This window comes from Elephas maximus, chromosome 3 (assembly GCF_024166365.1).
Source record: "Elephas maximus indicus isolate mEleMax1 chromosome 3, mEleMax1 primary haplotype, whole genome shotgun sequence".
Lineage (NCBI taxonomy): Eukaryota > Metazoa > Chordata > Mammalia > Proboscidea > Elephantidae > Elephas > Elephas maximus.
This window is the reverse complement of record NC_064821.1, coordinates 182,510,713-182,528,537: the sequence shown is the minus strand read 5'-3', so window position 1 is coordinate 182,528,537 and position 17,825 is coordinate 182,510,713. Positions and strand designations below refer to the sequence as shown.

The 17,825-nt window shown below is 37.2% G+C and overlaps 1 protein-coding gene across 3 annotated transcripts in view; it reads right to left on the bottom strand.

Annotated features, from left to right (window-relative positions):
• DBT (dihydrolipoamide branched chain transacylase E2) overlaps positions 1 to 17,825 on the bottom strand; it is a 94,553-nt gene that overhangs the window by 26,861 nt on the left and 49,867 nt on the right. For all 3 annotated transcript variants that reach the window (XM_049880266.1, XM_049880265.1, XM_049880267.1), the window contains 6 exons: positions 13,391 to 13,512; positions 10,382 to 10,598; positions 9,344 to 9,510; positions 3,497 to 3,574; positions 931 to 1,122; positions 727 to 798 (listed from right to left, as the gene is read on the bottom strand). In XM_049880266.1, the coding sequence (XP_049736223.1) occupies positions 727 to 798; positions 931 to 1,122; positions 3,497 to 3,574; positions 9,344 to 9,510; positions 10,382 to 10,598; positions 13,391 to 13,512 (848 nt within the window). The remainder of the gene's footprint in view (positions 1 to 726; positions 799 to 930; positions 1,123 to 3,496; positions 3,575 to 9,343; positions 9,511 to 10,381; positions 10,599 to 13,390; positions 13,513 to 17,825) is intronic.

The following is a 17,825-nucleotide window of genomic DNA, read 5'->3' as shown; positions in this document are numbered from 1 at the left end:
TGGTATCGAAATGGTACCCAGGAGCTTATTTCTTAATTCAGTGGTTCTCAACTTAGTTAATAGGGATGGCCAAGCTCCATCCCCTAGAATTATGACTCAGTTGCTGTGGGGAAAGCTTGAGCATAAATTTCTTAAGCTCCCCAGAGGATTCTAGTGTGCAACCAGGATTAAGAAATCATGGCAACCCTTATTCTAAATCCTCCTAAACATGATCACAGATCTACCTGTGTTGCGACCACCTGGGTTCTTGCTTAAAACGAAGTTCTGGGGACTCTGTTCCAAGGCCAAGAAATCTACATTTTAGCTAGCACTCCCCATGTTTCTTGAACAGAGTAAAGTTTGAGAAAAATGCTCTGAACAGTGTCTCACTTTATTACAAATAACAATGCGGATGGATTACTATTCTACTTTGGTATTTTGAAATCAAGGTAATATTTTCATAGAAGCAAAATGGCTGAATTTGTGCTAATCCCCAGAGACTCACACCTGTGCCCGGCATAACCCACACAGGAACAATCCAGGTCACCGCCATTTATCATCTGCAGAGGAAGCCACTGGAATTGCAGGCCTAGCTCTTAGGAAGAAACAATAGGCTTAATGAATCAAGCTCCACAGACTCAAACCTACTGAGTGAGGGGAAAACCTCAAAAACAGTTACTCTTCTTTGTGTTTACCTCCTCCTCAATGTGCTTAAAACTCTGTTTTTCAATTATTTAATAAATATACCTTAATTGATCCAAGAGCCCCAATTGCTACTTCAGGTGGCAATATCAGTGGTTTGGCATAGGTACCACCAATCTAAAAAAAGAGAAAAGTAAAACATTAAGCTTTGAGGCGACAAATGGAAAATGATGTTTTATATTTTTAAATGGGTACGTGGTCAGGAATCTTAAACTACAATTTATGAATATGAACATAAGTATTACTCACAGATCCAATATTGGAAATCGTAAATGTCCCTCCTGTAAGGTCAGCGGTTCCGAGCTGCCCTGCAGAGCCCAGTTCCTGTAGGCGGTTCAATTCAGAGGCAATCTCAAACACAGAGCAGATCTGAACGTTTTTCACATTCGGGACGATCAACCCTTGCTCAGTATCCATTGCTATTCCAATATTATGAGAAGCCTAAAAAATAAAAATCCTACAGTAGGCCTTCCAATAAATGAGCTAACAGGAAAGAAAGGATCAACCCTCACTGTCATCTGAAAACCCAAAAACCCATTGCCGTCTAGTTGATCCCAATTTATAGCGACCCTATTGTCAGAGAAGAATTGCTCCATAGGGTTTCCAAGGAGCGGCTGGTGGATTTCAACTGCCAACCGTAGCTGGTGAGCAGCTGAGCTCTTAACCATTGCGCCACCAGAGCTCTGTCTTCTAAAACAACTATATGAAATTATTTTCAACCAATTGGCAATGATGAGAAAAAAATTTTTTTAAAGATTTTTTTGAGAAAGTAATTTACTGACAAGAATATAGGGCCACAGGCCATTTCCCTACACTGTTAGTGGGGCTGTAAGCTGGTATAGACTTTCTGGAGAACATTTGACAATATATTCCCAAAATTGCATTAATAAAAATTGATGCTAAGGACATAAATGCAGAAGTATGCAGAGATGCACACGGATATTCAGGACAGAATGTTCCTAAGTTTGAGAAACTGCAAATGAAGTGTTTATCAGTAAGTCAGTGGTTAAATAAAATGGTAACAGAGCTGTATTAACTGACATGTAATGATGTCCATAAGATATTAAAGGAAAAAAAATTGAAGAAAAATATGTGCAATTCCATTTTTTTTTTTAAAAAAAGCATGTGAAAATGAAATTCTGAAAGTATGTATAGCTCAGCAAAAATAGTAAGTTTAGGGTCATGGGACTGAAGGTAAACATTGTTATTTTCTTGTCTGAGATTTTTGCAACAAGAATATACTTAATCAGGAAATATTAAAATCAATATAGCCAACTTCACATCTTTATAACAAAAAAATTTTTTTTGTTGTTATAAAGAAAATCAGTATAGCCAACTTCACATCTTTATAACTCAACTTTAATCACAAAATAGAAAATCAGCTATGTTTACAAGTCTTTCTATATTACAGAACTTTTTTTAATACATTTATTTAATTATAGAATATTTTAGCATGGATCCGCCCAAAACACCTAAGCTCACTTTCTGGTTGTATATATATATATTTTTAGTTATATTTATTCATAATTTTTTTTAATTATGCTTTAGACAAAAGTTTACAGAGGAAATTAGTTTTTCATTAAAAAATTAATACACAAATTGTTTTGTGACATTGGTTGCCAACCCTGTGACATGTCAACACTTTCTCCTTCTCGACCGTGGGATCCCTGTTTCCATTTGTCCAGCTTTCCTGTCCCCTCCTGCCTTCCCATTCTTGCCCCTGGGCTGGTGTGCCCATTTAGTCTCATGTACGTGGTTGAGCTACATGCATTGTTTGTTTTATGGGCCTCTTTAATCTTTGCCTGAAGGGTGAAACTCAGGAGTGACTTCAGTACTGAGTTAAAAAATCCAGGGGCCATACTTTCCAGGTTTCTCCAATCTCTGTCAGACCGGTAAGTCTTGTCTTTATTTTTTGTGTGTGTGAGTTTGAATTTTGTTCTATATTTTTCTCCAGCTCTGTCTGGGGCCCTCTATTGTGATCCCTGTCAGAGCAGTCAGTAGTGGTAGCCAGGTACCATCTAGTTGTACTGGACTCAGTCTGGTGGACACTGTGGTAGTTGTGGTCCATTAGTCCTTTGGACTAATCCTTCCTTTGTGTGTACGGTTTTCTTCATTCTGCCTTGCTTGATGGTGTGGGACCAGTAGATGTATCTTAGATGGTCACTCACAACTTTTAAGATCCCAGATGCTACTCACCATCTGGTTGTATATTTTAAATGAGAAATGTAAATAAGGATTGACATCCCAAAAGGAGTTATCAGTCTTAATAAACTTTCACTCCAAATAGGAGAGCTCACTCAAACTGAATTCAAACGTTCATTGCTTTTTTCTTATAAATTATTCTTGTTTTAGAAATTTCAGGAGAGAGCTTGTACTTTTTGAGGGGAAGGGATTTGGGGTAGGTAACATAAGCCACTGCCTCACAGCTGTGTACTTTCATTATCTTAAGTAGAAAACCAAAAGGACTTAAAAATGGAAATCTGCCATCTGAACAGTATCATTACTAACTAGTAAAAACAACAAATTATACTCAAATTTAATATGGTAAACCCTGTGAAAGCCAGAACCTGTATAAGGCAGAAACCTGTCAGAGAAGGAAAACGCAAATATTTTCCACTAAAAGTAGCGACAGAAAAGTGGTAAGACTGCATCCCAGCAAAGGCAGAAACTTTCGAGACCCAGAAAAACAAGGCAGTCCCATCAAGTCTAAAAAAAGATCACTATCTGAGGTACAACAGAAGCATCTCTAACCTACAGGCACATTTGCACCATTTTCTGCCTTTAACAAGAACATTTTCATAATGCATTAACAAACCTTATACGTTATATTCTCGCAGGCTTCATCCACAGAAGCATTAAGGATAGGAAACTGTAGTAATCCCAAAGAAGCAGCCTGTTTAACAGAAAGAAGATTCAACTTTAGCACTTTTAATTCAGAGGGATAGAGGATTCTAGGCCATAAGACGAGTTGAAAAGGAATGATAGAACTCTAATTTATGCTGATTTAATTTCAAGTCTATTACTCCCAATATAACCTTCAAACAATGTGGAATTAGTCACCCTAATGATTTAGTAAAAGTTAAAAGTCAGGCAACTTGTAAACATCGAAGAGATTTTCAAAATAACTACAAACTGATCAAAGTTCCAAAGAAAATGTCTTCCGACATTTCATAATATGCAGAGTCTTAATATTTTCATGAAAAGTAAACCCGTAGTTTGTCAAAGAGTAAAAACAGTACTTCATTAAAAAATAAAAATAAAAAACCAGAGATTTATTGAACATTTAAGACATATGGAGAACTGGGGATACATGTTAGATCTCATAAAGTGAAATCAAACACTCCAACATGGTAGAGTTACAGAGGCATATTTATGAGATTAAAAATCAGGAACTAAAGGTACAATATTTTGATTGGAAGTTACAAGATCAGGAAGCAGGAGGCGGGATAACTCGAAGAGGGAGCTTTAAAATGATTGATTTAAAGTGTCTACATTTTTTTTTTTATGTGGGCTTCTTAGATTGGATACCTTAGATAATTGCAGAAATTTGTTACTAAAAAGGGGCTTACAGGGTGGTCATAAAACAATCATAGGACATTCCTTACTGAGAACATTCTTGTAAGATAGCATCAATAACAAATACTTACACAGAGTTGCCTGCAGGAGATTTCTAATAAGGGGCCTGCCTCAAGGCCCTTCTTTTAGAGACATTGTTTCCACATCCTTAGCTTAACCACAGAGAAAAACATTTTCTTAGTTGCAAGATTAAGTCTGTCTGCTCAAAGCTTGGGGCTCAGGCCCAGGTCAGTCAATTTGATACAAGCCAAGCTCCTCAACTTTGGAGCTTTCATACAAATTAAAAAATACACTTTGAATTAAAACACAAATAGGTAGGTAAGCTCCTTCCCGATGTAGAAAGAACAGTGAATACAGTGACCATTAAAGGCTACCTGATATCCTCGGCCAGGGCTGGCTCCAACATTTTACTTTAAAGCCCAAATCTCCCTTAATCTCATTTATTAAGAGATCAATATTTTAGTTTTATTATTTTTAATAAATTAATACTTATTGATTTTATGTATTAACCTCTCCCCTTCTAGCTTCTCTTCTTGATACCATTCTTTTGTTGTAGTGCTTTATGTTAAATGACATAATGCAGAAACCAATTATATATTCACAGTTTCATATTTCTTATCTAGTGCTATGCTCCCATGTTAATTTTTTTCCAATCCTTCATTTTGAAAAAATTAAAACTTTCAGAAAAGTTGAGAGAATACCTAGCTTCTTCAATTGTTAGCATTTTTCCAGTTTTTCTTTCTTTCTCCGAATCATTTGAAAACAAGCAGCAAAAATACTTCACCTCTAAGTACTTCAGGATGTATTTCCTAAAAACAAGGATCTTCTTTCACATAACCACAAAAACAATCACCACACCCGAGAAGTTCAACCCTGTTTCAATACTAGCACCTAATGAATATGCTCCACCTGATGTCCTCACCCATGAAGGGCAGTGGCTCCAACATCTTAATCACATTTATTTCTTCCCCCTTTGCCTTTTCCCTTAATCTCTTAATTTCTCCTCTTCTTTTTTTCCCTTCTTAATATCATCCCTCTCCTGTCCATATTTAGGTTTTCCTATTTGGAAACCCTGGTGGCTTAGTGGTTAAGTGCTACAGCTGCTAACCAAAAGGTCGGCAGTTTGAATCCACCAGGCGCTCCTTGGAAACTGTATGGGGCAGTTAGCTCTCTGTCCTATAGGGTTGCTATGAGTTGGAATCGACTCGATCAATGGCAATGGTTTTTTTTTCTTTTTTTGTCCTCAGGAAACCCTGGTGGCATAGTAGTTAACCACCACGTACTCTTAAGAGCTATGGCTGCTAACCAAAAGGTCAGTAGTTTGAATCCAGCAGGTGCTCCTACATGGCAGTTCTACTCTGTCCTATAGGGTTGCTATGAGTTGGAATTGACTCAATGGCAACTTTTTTTTGGGGGGGGGTTTTTTGTAGCTGTTTCTCCTTCTGATCCAGGAACTAATCAAAGTTCACACGTTGCATTTGGTTGCCATGCCTTCTATTAAATTTCAGTAGGAAAATAAAAATGTTTAAGATTCCTTAAAAAGAATTCCCACCGCCACTGCCCTCATCTAGCCCAATTAAAATTTCTTTACATACCTCGTGTTGAGTGTGATTTTTGTCTATGGGTCTGTGGTCTTGACAGAAAAAAAAAATCAAATCCTTGAACTAGAGTTAAGGAAAGAGTATAAACGTATAGAGACCTTTCACGGTGATTATTTTAGTGAAACTGGTTAAGGAAGTGGAGCACTGCAAGAAAAACGTAATGAAAAGATTTGCTACAATTCCTTATAATTTTTATGACTTGAAAATTTTATTAAGGATTTGTTTTAATAACTAACTCTAGTCTTTCTTATATAAAAATCCATAACGAGGGTTAAAGTATTACACATAAAAACAGTATTTTGAGTATAAACTACAAAAAAATATAAAAATAGAAAATAAAAAAAAACTATATACATTGAAGTAGAGTTAATTGTTTTCTATACAATACTTGTAATGTTCTGAAACTTATATAGGCAGAAAAAATGTTATTTAAAGGAAATAAGACACACTACATTTTATTTTTAAAATAAAGACCAGATATTTTATTCATACTGAAACAATAAGACAGTAATAAAAAAAATTCAATATATGAACAACAACAACAAAAAAAATCTGTTGCCATCGAGTTGATTCCAACTCATTGCGACCCTATAGGACAGACTAGAACTGCCCCATAGAGTTTCCAAGGAGCGCCTGGTGGATTTGAACTGCCGACCTTTTGTCAGCAGCTGCATCTCTTAACCACTACACCACCAGGGTGAAAACCAAAAACAAAACCCAGTAAACAAAACCCAGTGCCACTGAGATGATTCCAACTCATAGCTTTTTTTTTTTTTTTAACCAGGGTGAAAGAGCTGTTTATTGTTGCTTCAAAACACACCTGTTATCACCAGAAACCAGTAAGATGAACCCAATCAGAAACACAGAGGTGGTGTTCTCTTGCTGTTCATGGTTAACTCCTCCACTGGAGTCTTCATCAGATTCTTTCTCCAACACCAAGGCCTCACTCCAGCAATCCTTCCCATTCACATATTTTTAATTTCCCATTCTCCAGGTCTTTCTTTCCCTAAGTCCACAAATCTGTTCAATTTTTTCTTGAGGGTGTCCAGGAGATTATGGGGCGGACAGAACCTTTCTTCAATGTCCTCCGCGAAGAACCACTTTAACCATCCTTTGAACCTCCTAACCTGTCTGCCTTTCACGCAATTTTTCTAGTGTCTCCTCTTCCTCAGTTCCTATTAATTCCCCAACTCGGCGCAATCAAGCTTCTGTCTCAACAAAATCAGTTTTGGCTAAGGCCACTAATGAGCTCTTAATTATTAATCCAATAGCCTATTGTACCCCTTATCCTATGTGATCTTTGTGATGCGTAAGAGTGCTATCCATTCCCTCTTAAAACTCTTTTCTCCTCTCTTGGTGCGGGAGACTGAATTAATTGTCCCAGTTAGCACCATCTTTCACACCACTGTGTATCCATGGACTTTGGTAGTGCTCTCTCACACTGACTCTGAGCTTAGTCATGTGACTTGCCCTGGCCAATGAGACAAGAGCACACTTCACACAGCAGAGGTTGAAAAAGCACTTGAGCATTGCTGTTTCCTTTCTTCAACCCCTGCCAGAACTCTAAGACCGTGTATGGGCTGGCATGGTGGGGAGATAAGAGAGACATACTGTACTATACCAGTTACCGTTGAGTTAATTCTGACTCATGGTGATCCCGTGTGTTTCAGAGTAGAACTGTGCTCCATAGGGTTTTCAAGGCTGTGAGCTTTTGGAAGCAGCTTGCCAGGCCTTTCCTTCCAAGGAACCTCTGAGTGAGTTTGAGCACTTAAATGTTTGCATCACTCAGTGGAACCCATCTTAGTCTAGTATGGCCTTACCAAACCTGCTAGCTTATTGCAGACATATGAACGAGCCCAGCCCAGATCAGCCCTGTTCCCCTGTAGACTCAAGAGAAATAAAAAATGGTGGTTATTTTAAACCATGAAATTTTGGGTAGTTTGTTATATAACAGTAAATACTTTGTTTCTAAGTGACTCTTGGTTTTCCTCCCTTATACCACTGCCCCTACTCACTCTCTTGGATTGTCTTTGTCAACTCAGCTTCTACCTACTGCTTAAACAAAGGTATGAAGTCCTTGGCCTTCTTTTCTTTTTATTCACACACAATTTGGGTGATCTCATCTACCTGTTTCAATTGCCCTGTCTACACAGACATCTATAGATCACTTATATTTTGAGGCTTACAGACATCTGTTGCATCTCATCTTTATAGAACAACTGCTTACTTGTTAGGCTAGTTGCTAAAAACATGGAGATAAAAGAACAGTTTCTCCCCTCATGAGGCTAAGTGCCCAGTCGAAGGACAATCAAGTAAATATTTGCAGTATACTGTGATAAACTGAAATGGAAAACAAGAGAGTACTTGACCCAAACTGTGACAGCCACAGAAGGCTTCTAGAAGAGGCTAAGCTTGAACTAAATTTATCAAGGTGTTTGATCAAGGGAGCACTCCAGGTGGACAGTATATTCCAGCAACTGAGTAGCTTAATATTACTAAACCAGAGGGAGTGAACATGGAAGAGATAAGGCCAGAGAGGTAGGCAGCAGAGAACTCATGACAATCTTTGTATGCCATACTAAGGAGTTCATAGGCTATCCTGAAGACAATGAATGGGAAATCACTGAAAGGAATCCGGTAATAATATAATAAATTTGATTTATTGAAGATCAGTCTTAGAAAATGGGGACAGCAAGACTTATATGTTATTGCTAGGTGTTGTCAAGTTGATTTTCAACTCATAGTGACCCCATGTGACAGAGGAGAACTGCTCCATAGGGTTTTCTAGGCTGCAGTCTTTACAGGAGGAGATGGCCAGGTCTTTTTTCCCACAGAGCCACTGGATGGGTTAGAATTGCCAACCTTATGGTTAGCAGCCAAGTGCTTAACCATTGTGCCATTAAGGCTTCTTATTTATATGTTAGGGTTACGTCAGGAATTAAAAGATAACGTATATAGCATATTTAGCATATGACCTGGTACATGGCAGCTGCTTCATAAAATGACCATTAATGTGAGCTAGACTCCGAGCTCCTCCTGGTTGGGTGACATGTCTTATTCAACTTTATACCGGTTCCAAGGCCTAGCACTAGAAATGATTCCCAGGAGCCTCAATACAAGTTTGTTGAACAAATGAAAATAAAGACATTTCAGTGTTTGATATGCAAGATCAATACCAAGTCTCATTTAGTTCAAATCAGGACTTTGCTGAAGTGGTCCTTTCAGAATTAAAGAAGGCTTTGCCTAACTTCATCTAACTAATCACTACCCAGCTTAAGAAGGTAAGTAAATAAAAATATGACCCCAAAATTTCAATTTATAAATCCCTATGAAGTAAGAGAACAGTGAGTTTGCACATTTTTCTAACTAATGATATGGTGAGAAGTAATACTTTATTCAAACCCACAGTTAACATGTTGCATATTTGCAAAACAAAATTTTAAAATGTTCTACTCAAGCTTTGTTCGAAATGAATGAAATCTCACCTTTAAGAAGAAGGGCATAAAGGAGAGTTTAATTCCACGAGCAAAAGCAATGGGTTTTAATTCTTCTCGTAACTTAACCAGCTCAGTAAGGTCAACCTCATCACAATACCCAAAGTGAGGAATCTTCAGGGCTGCAGACATGGTCTTGACCATTGCTTTGTGAAAGCCTGGAAAACATTGAATGGTTTGTTTTTAAATTCTCAATGAAATCCTTTTTTACTAAAATAGAAGATTCTCTAATGTGTTTAGGAGTTCCTGGGCGGCACAAAGACTATTAACCAAAAGGTCAGTGGCTGGAACCCACCCAGAGATGCCTTGGAAAAAAACACCTGCTGCCAAGAGGTCACAGCCTTGAAAACGCTGTGGAGCTCAGTTCTACTCGCAACACATCGGGGTGCCATGAATCACACCTGACTGAATGGCAACTGGTTTGGTTTTTTTGGTTCTCATGTTGTTTGCTTTCTCAAATAAACTCTTCGTCCTGGAGCTACCATCTTCATTACATTACATAACTTGAAAGCCACTTATTTCACTGCTTGCTGAAATACTGACTGAAGCACCGCCACCCAATTGCAAGTGCAACAAGTAACCCCTTTAAATGCTGTGGTGTATAAAAATTCCCAAGGATACAAGCCATGTATTTGCTGAATGGCTTTCTTAGAAACCCATTCTCCTGGAAGGTAATCATCCTAAGAGTTTATAAATAGCAAATCAGAACTAGTTATTTTGAAAGCTAACTAAAAATAATGAATGTTTAACATATCCCGTGTAAGCTTGCAAACAGGACAATTACCAGTATATAAGTCTATATTCTAAGAAACTTGCTATAGTATTACTCCTCAGAAATTAACCGTATAAATTGAAGCTTTCCTCGAAAAGCTGTTATTTCACTTTTTTTTTTTCAATAGTTATATGCTGAATCTGAATTTTCCCTCAGTAAGAACTGAAAACACTATATTATATACATGGATCTCTTAAAGTAGCTTTCGCCCAAATGCATGTATCATTGCTTTACATTACTGTTATTACTATGATTACCTTTTAGGGGTTCTGTTCTGTCTTTGCCTGTGAATACTGGAGGTTTGGATATTGGTATAGGAATACTCCTGTCTTTTGTTTTTGGTGGAGGCAGCATAATTTCAGCTTTTGGTGAAGGAGGTAATATAGCTCCCGTCTGCTTTGCCAAATAGTTGAGAATATCTTCTTTAAGTATTCTGCCATCTTTTCCTGAGCCAACAACTTCACTTAACTTAATCTAAAAAAAGATACATTCCAATGTTAAAGATAAAATTATTTAAAAATAAATACATCATTAAAGTTTCAAAATAGAATTAAATCAATTGAAGGTAAAAAATGTATCTCTGCCTGAAAAATTGGTACAAAGAAATAACATAGCTATAAGCTACCATACCGTTGCCGTCGAGTCAATTCCGACTCATAGAGACCCTATAGGACAGAGTAGAACTGGCCCATAGAGTTTCCAAGGAGCACCTGGTGGGTTCCAACTGCTAACCTTTTGCTTAGCAGCTGTAGCTCTTAACCACTATGCCACCAGGGTTTCCGCTATAAGCTACAGCTACCCTTTTTTTTTTTTTCCCCTTTATAAGTAATAGTTTATTATTTTGTACACACCGTTCACTTGCCCATGTGGCAACTCTAGCATATCTGTGTTATGTATAAGCCATAACTATCTATAAAAACATATTTTTAAAGTCAGGTGTTTTAAATCGCTCGCATAATTCTTACTTGATATTTTCCATTCTTAAAGCCAAAAACTAAACCCACTGCTGTTGAGTTGATTCCAACTCATAGTGACCCACAGGACATAGCACAACTACCCCACAGGGTTTCTAAGGAGCGGCTGGAGAATTTGAACTGCCGACTTTTTGGTTAGCAGCCATAGCTCGTTGTAGCTCTTAACCACTTCGCCACCTGGGCTCCATATTAAATAATAGGTGATATAATTTCATTCTAAACTAGCCACTCATGATACTTTTTTGAAGCATGTATAATCTTGCTTTATTCAATCACTTTCTAGGTTTGGTTACAGAGGTAAAATATTCTCACTAAAATTTAATTCTATCTAAATAAAAATAGACACATTAGCTTGGAAGATATCCTTATATATCAAACCCAAAACCCAGTGCCGTCGAGTCGATTCCAACTCATAGCGACCCTACAGGACAGAGTAGAACTGGCCCATAGAGTTTCCAAGGAGCGCCTGGCGGATTCGAACTGCCAACCTTTTGGTTAGCAGCCGTAGCACTTAACCACTACGTCACCAGGGTTATACATAGCGTGAATTAATTAATTTCTGAGGGTTAAGAAATTAGTGCCTTTCAAAGGATGACTTCAAAATAAAGGACTTTATCACATCAAACACTGAGTTTATAATTTAAATGAACTCTAGGAATTTAAACAAATAATTTTTAATTATAAATAATTGTAAATGCCTTTGTGTTTTAATTTTAAACTCAATTCATAAGCTAAGATGCAGGAAAAGGAAAAATAAGTGATTTATGGTAATAAAATCCACTACTCCATTTCTAGCAATTATTACAGGGATCTTTAGGAAGTAATAGAAAAAAGCCAAATCAAGTATTTCTACAGGTAGTATTTCAAATAATTAAAAAAAAAACAAAACACTGATAAATGTTTTATAGCTTTCAAAGCAATATCTGAAATTATGATTTCATCTGATGCTCTTAACGACCTAATGCTCTATTATTCTTCTTATTTTCTATTTTGCTAAATGAGTTTCGCATTTGAACACATTTAATGGCTACATACATTTTCATAATAGTTTATAATATAAATTTATCTAAGCACTTCCCTGATTTTGAACATTAACACTCCTTCTAATTTTTGGCTATAAAAAACACAGAACAAAGAACGAATCCTAAGTTATTCCATTTGTAGTTTCCCAGAAGTAGGGTAACTGGCTGAGGGGTATGAACATTTCAATGGCTCTTATTACGTATTTCCAAAATGTAAACTTTATTAGTTTTTTCCTACTGTAATTTCACTTCCCCAAAACAAACAAAAAATATATATACATTATAGGGCACAGCAGAAAGAGCTCAAGCTTTGGAGCCAGACAAACTCGTGTTCAAATCCCCAGTTCAGCTACTTACTTGATTTTTAGGCAAGTTATCAAACTCCCTGCCCTTTCTCATCTGTGAAATGGGCATCATACAAACAACCCTGCAGTGTTATTGCAAGGTATCTGGCATAAAAGTGCTCAAATAATGGAGATGATTGTTGAGACAGTATATCATGATTAAGAGCACCAGTTTTGGAATGACATAAACTCACTTCAGAATTCTGACTCCACTACTTATTAGCTGTGTGAGCTTGGACCAGTTACTTAACCTCCTCAAGTCTTAGTTTCTTCATCAACCACTGACAATAACTCCTTATCTCACAGGGCAGTAGTGAAGATTAACAAATAAGATAACATGTAAATACTCACCCCAGAGCCAAAGAGCCACCTTACCAGGAAGGTTGTGTCCCCAACCCCATCAGCCAATGAGGAGCTGAGAGGCACAACCTTGCCTCAAGGCAGTACATCTTCTGGTGCTCTCCATTGCCTTTGAATCAGATAAGCTCCTTGAGACCACATCGTTGCCTTGCCCGGCCCATTCTTTCTCTTCCCTTCCCTAGCCTGCTTCCCTCACTCCCTTAGCAAGTTTTCACGTCCTCAATAAATCAATCACCTGTATCCAAATTCCCGCCTCAAGTTCTGCTTCCTGAGCATCTAAGACACTAGTATACACCAGTCCGCAGAAAATGGTAGCTCTTACTATTGTTAGGCTCTCAGAATAATAAAACCACATTGCTCGATGATTGTAAGTAATGAATTCACAATTTTTTCTCATTGCTCGAGAATACTTCTATGTAATTATCACTTTTCAGTAACAGATATTTTCAGGTTCTCTTTAATTGCAACTTGAACCATTTCATCATGGGATAATTGGCTAGTTTTTTGGAGACACAAATGTATGCTTTATATGCCATCCACACTTAAAATATATTAAGGAAATTTACATTGTTTTCCATGGCAAGGCGGCGAACTGCAGGAGTTGCCAGTGTTTTCTGGCCTTTTATCTCTTGGTGTGTGTGCTCATCGTGGGACACAGCAGGAGTTTCAACAACATCTTCTTCTGAATCTGGTAACAAGGTAAAATTTTACTTTAGTGGAAGGCATGAAAACAAATAATAATAATTCTAAAAGGCTTAAAAAAAACTTATAAATCTAAATATATTCAAGTTTATAGTCAAAATGCAAAAATAATAGATGGGCGATATCAGAAAGGGAAAACACACAATTATCCTAATGGTGGGGGCTGGGGGGCTGAGGGGGTGGTACTATAACCAACAGGCTAGAAATGAGGGCCACTGTACCCCGGTGGCACAGTGGTTAAGAGTTTGGCTACTAACCAAAAGGTCGGCCGTTTGAATCCGCCAGCTGCTCCTTGGAAACCCTATGGGGCAGTTCTACTCCATTGTACAGGGTCACTATGAGTCGGAATCGACTCGAAGCCAATGGGTTTGGTTTTGGTACTATTAGTAGTTAATGTTAATGATGATTATTTCCTGGTACTGATACCTGGCAATGATTAATGATTATTATTACCTAATGTTTTCTGCTCATTTGTATTAAAATCATATAGCAGCTCCAAGTTAAAAAGTTTCTTCCATATATTTTAAAACACATTGCATATTAAACATTTTCCTAATACATTCCTCTTGTTTACATCTATAAATAGCACAAAATAAGACTCAAATGTGAAGCAAATGATATGAAAGATTCAAGTAGCATCCCTGGCAATCTTCAACACTCTCCACAGATTGCGTGCAACACCTAAAATTTCTCTCCGCTTTGAATGCTGTCTAAGGAATGCTACGGAAGATTTCATTTTTGTGGCTAATGCTAATTTGGTTGTTCTATTCTCTAACTCTAAAGAATTTATATATAACAGGCCATTAGCATGTATTTTTGTAAGCAAAAACAAATTGTGTTTGAGAACACTTAATTGTCAAAGTCTGCTGTCAGGAAGTCAATGCACTATAGCGGAATCTCTGTGAGAACTGGTAAGTTAGAGACTCCCCCCTTCCCTGCAAAAAAACCCAAACTCATTGCCATTGAGTTGATCCCAACTCATAGTGACCCTATAGGACAGTGGAGAATTGCCTCATACGATTTCCAAGGCTGTAAATCTTTACAGAAGCAGACTGCCACATCTTTCTCCCGCAGGCTGGTGGGTTCAAACTACCAACATTTCACTTAGCAGCTGAGAGCTTTAGGACTGCGTCAGCAGGGCTCCCTAAATTAAAGACAACTTCTGAAAATCAACAAGCAACTGAGTTTGTTCTGGCATTCAGTTCTAAGAAAATAAACATGCTCCTCTCTGCAACTATGGAAAGACAGTTCATTCATTCCTCCTCATCAGGCAATGAATTAGCCCAACAGAGCTCTCAAAATTCTCCTAACATTGAGGAAGGGATTAATAAAAAAGAGAGAGAGAAAAAAAAAACCTGTATTAAACAACTGCTATTAAGCAACTGTTATGTGTCAAACAGTATGTTACATGTGCCATGTCTTAATTTAATCTTCATTCCAACTGTGTAAATAGGTATTATCCCCATTTTATGGATAAGGAAAGTGAGGCTTGGAAGATAAAGGGATTGGACCAAGGTCATACACTTAAACTGGAGAGGTGGGATTCAAACCCAGGGCTGACTCAGTCTGTGTAGTTCATAGCCTTAGTAAATTTTCTTTTTGGTCAAGTTAGCTAGAATATAACTCCTGTAGTTCAAAGTACAATTCTGTCAGACTTTGAGAATCTCTGTGTATTCTCTGTATCTGTTAAAGTTTTTAGATATGAATATACTATTTTATAGAATGAGACTAGTAAGAAAGATTAGCATTAGGGACTAATATTCAAAAGAAAATCAAAGGATTTAATTTTAGGAACTTCAAATGCCAATTTGAATAATGGATATTTGCTAAAATAAGAGAAAAGTACATATATCCAAATAAATACCAAAATTATTACATATTTCCAAAAGACCAAGTAATTTACTGAAACTTTTTTTTCTTTATACTGTCTTTTAGAATTGGGTATGAGTGATAACACAAATCTGTTTGTGAGAACTCACTCAACATTACATATAACTTATAACAATCACATGAGCCCTAGCGGTGCGACAGTTATAGCGTTTGCTAACCAGAAGGTCAGCAGTTCGAATCCACTAGCCATTCCTTGGAAATACTATAGGGCAGTTCTATTCTGTCCTATGGGGGTCACTACGAGTTAGAATCAACTCGATGGCAACAGGTAGGATAGTCACACACCATATTTTTACATTAATAACGTATGCCCTCTACTTTGTTTGCCAGTCGCTCCCCCACCCCTTGAGGTATTTTCCTAAGCACAATATGCTCACTTTCTTACAGCAACATGTAAAAAAAATTGGAATAGCTGTGCTTATGATAAAAGTACTTTGCAGAAAGAGGGAAAATATGCTCACTTTCTTACAGCAACATGTAAAAAAAATTGGAATAGCTGTGCTTATGATAAAAGTACTTTGCAGAAAGAGGGAGCAATTGGCAAATGTAGAAGGCGTGTGTTATTTGTCTAAAAATATGATAGTTCTAGAAAGAAAGCTCTCTTAACCAAGTAATAAAATACCATCTTACCACATAGCACTTTAAATACTTTTCAAAGTGTTTTCAAGTATATTTTCTCACTTGACTATCACAGCAATGTTACGAACACACAGGACAGATTTCTCAATTTTACCAATGTAGAAACAGGTGGAGTTAAGACTGAACTCAAATTTCACGACTCTCTCAACTGATGTGATTTTCACAGTTCTAGCACTTTTTTTTTTTAGCACTACACTCTAATACACAGGCTGTTACTTCTTGATGATTGATCTTCAGTAGGGGACTGAGAGTATAGTTTAAAAAGCTTTAATTACATTTTCAGAAACAGCAATAAAACTCTGCTAAGTAAGTACTGGAAACCCTGGTGGTGTAGTGGTTAAGTGCTACGGCTGCTAACCAAGAGGTCTGCAGTTCGAATCCACCAGGCGCTCCTTGGAAACTCTATCGGGCAGCTGTACCCTGTCCTGTAGGGTTGCTATGAGTTGGAATCACAGCGACGGCAGTGGGTTTTTTGGTCTATGTAAGTACTTTTTCTGATGAAGCCTGTTGATTTAGCACTGCTGTAATTCTCTGAGTGAAGCAAATTTACCATATTATTTCACATTGAGTCAATAAAAATAATAAAACTGCAAAAGTACAATATTAAGTATTAAAAAAACTTTTTAAGAACTACATTAAGTGGTTCAATTAGTTCACGTAATCAGAGGAAATTCTTTTGGGGAAAATGTTTTAAAATACTAACGCATTCAAGGGTGTTTGAAAACAGTTTGCTTTCTTAAAAAGCTTTAAATTTTCCTCCTGCAAAACTGCTTAAGAAGCCCTTTCTTTATAGATCGCAGAAATGTAAACTCTCATCCCTGTCCAAATGATCATAAATTGAGAATTAATGACATCCAAACTGAAGAGATTTCAATGCATTTTCTTTTTCACTTTAAGTTACTGATACAGCCCATTCAATCATTCAACCTACATTTGGCTGTACAAAATGAACAGTTTTAACTGCCATTTACCGAACCCAGGCATTATACAATGCAGTTTATGTTACTGAGTGTGACTTGATTAAAGAATAATAGTACATTGAGGGAGGAATTTTGTGCCAAAGAGTTTTAATTCTAAAATACTTTGTATCGATCCTGATAAGCATGTCAATATTATAAGCTCTACGGGACACCTAAATTGTGTTGCTATAGAAGAATTTTATTAGTATAGATGTACAGTGTTAGAAAGCCAGTCCCCTGATACCAATCCTCTCTGAATTCAATTTTCAGTTTAACAAGGTGATGAGGAGCATGGGCTTTAGAATTAAATAGAGTTGAGGTCAAATCCTAGCTCCACCACTTACTAGGTATGTGACCATAAACCAAAAAATCAAATCGGTTGCCTTTAGTTGATTCTGACTCATAGCAACCCTATAGGACAGAAGAGTAGAACCGCCCACAGGTTTTCCACGGCTGTAATCTTTATGGGAGCAGACTGCCACATATTTCACGCTTGGATTAACCTCTCTGAGTTGTCAATGCTACATAATAATCTATATGACTAAGTAAGAGAATGTGTACATAACATTAATACAGAGAAAGCACTCAATACACAAAAAAAGTTGATGTTACAGGGTAAGTGCAATATAATGCATAATTAGTTTCATAAAGTATGCTACTACAGCTTATGTCCCTCTCTCTCGTCCCTTAATAAATGGCATGGTGCCAAGAATCCTCAATCAAGTATAGTAATTCTCCACTTATCTGATGGTCAAACATCCTGTCCTAGTCATCTAGTGCTGCTATAACAAAAATACCAAAAGTGGATGGT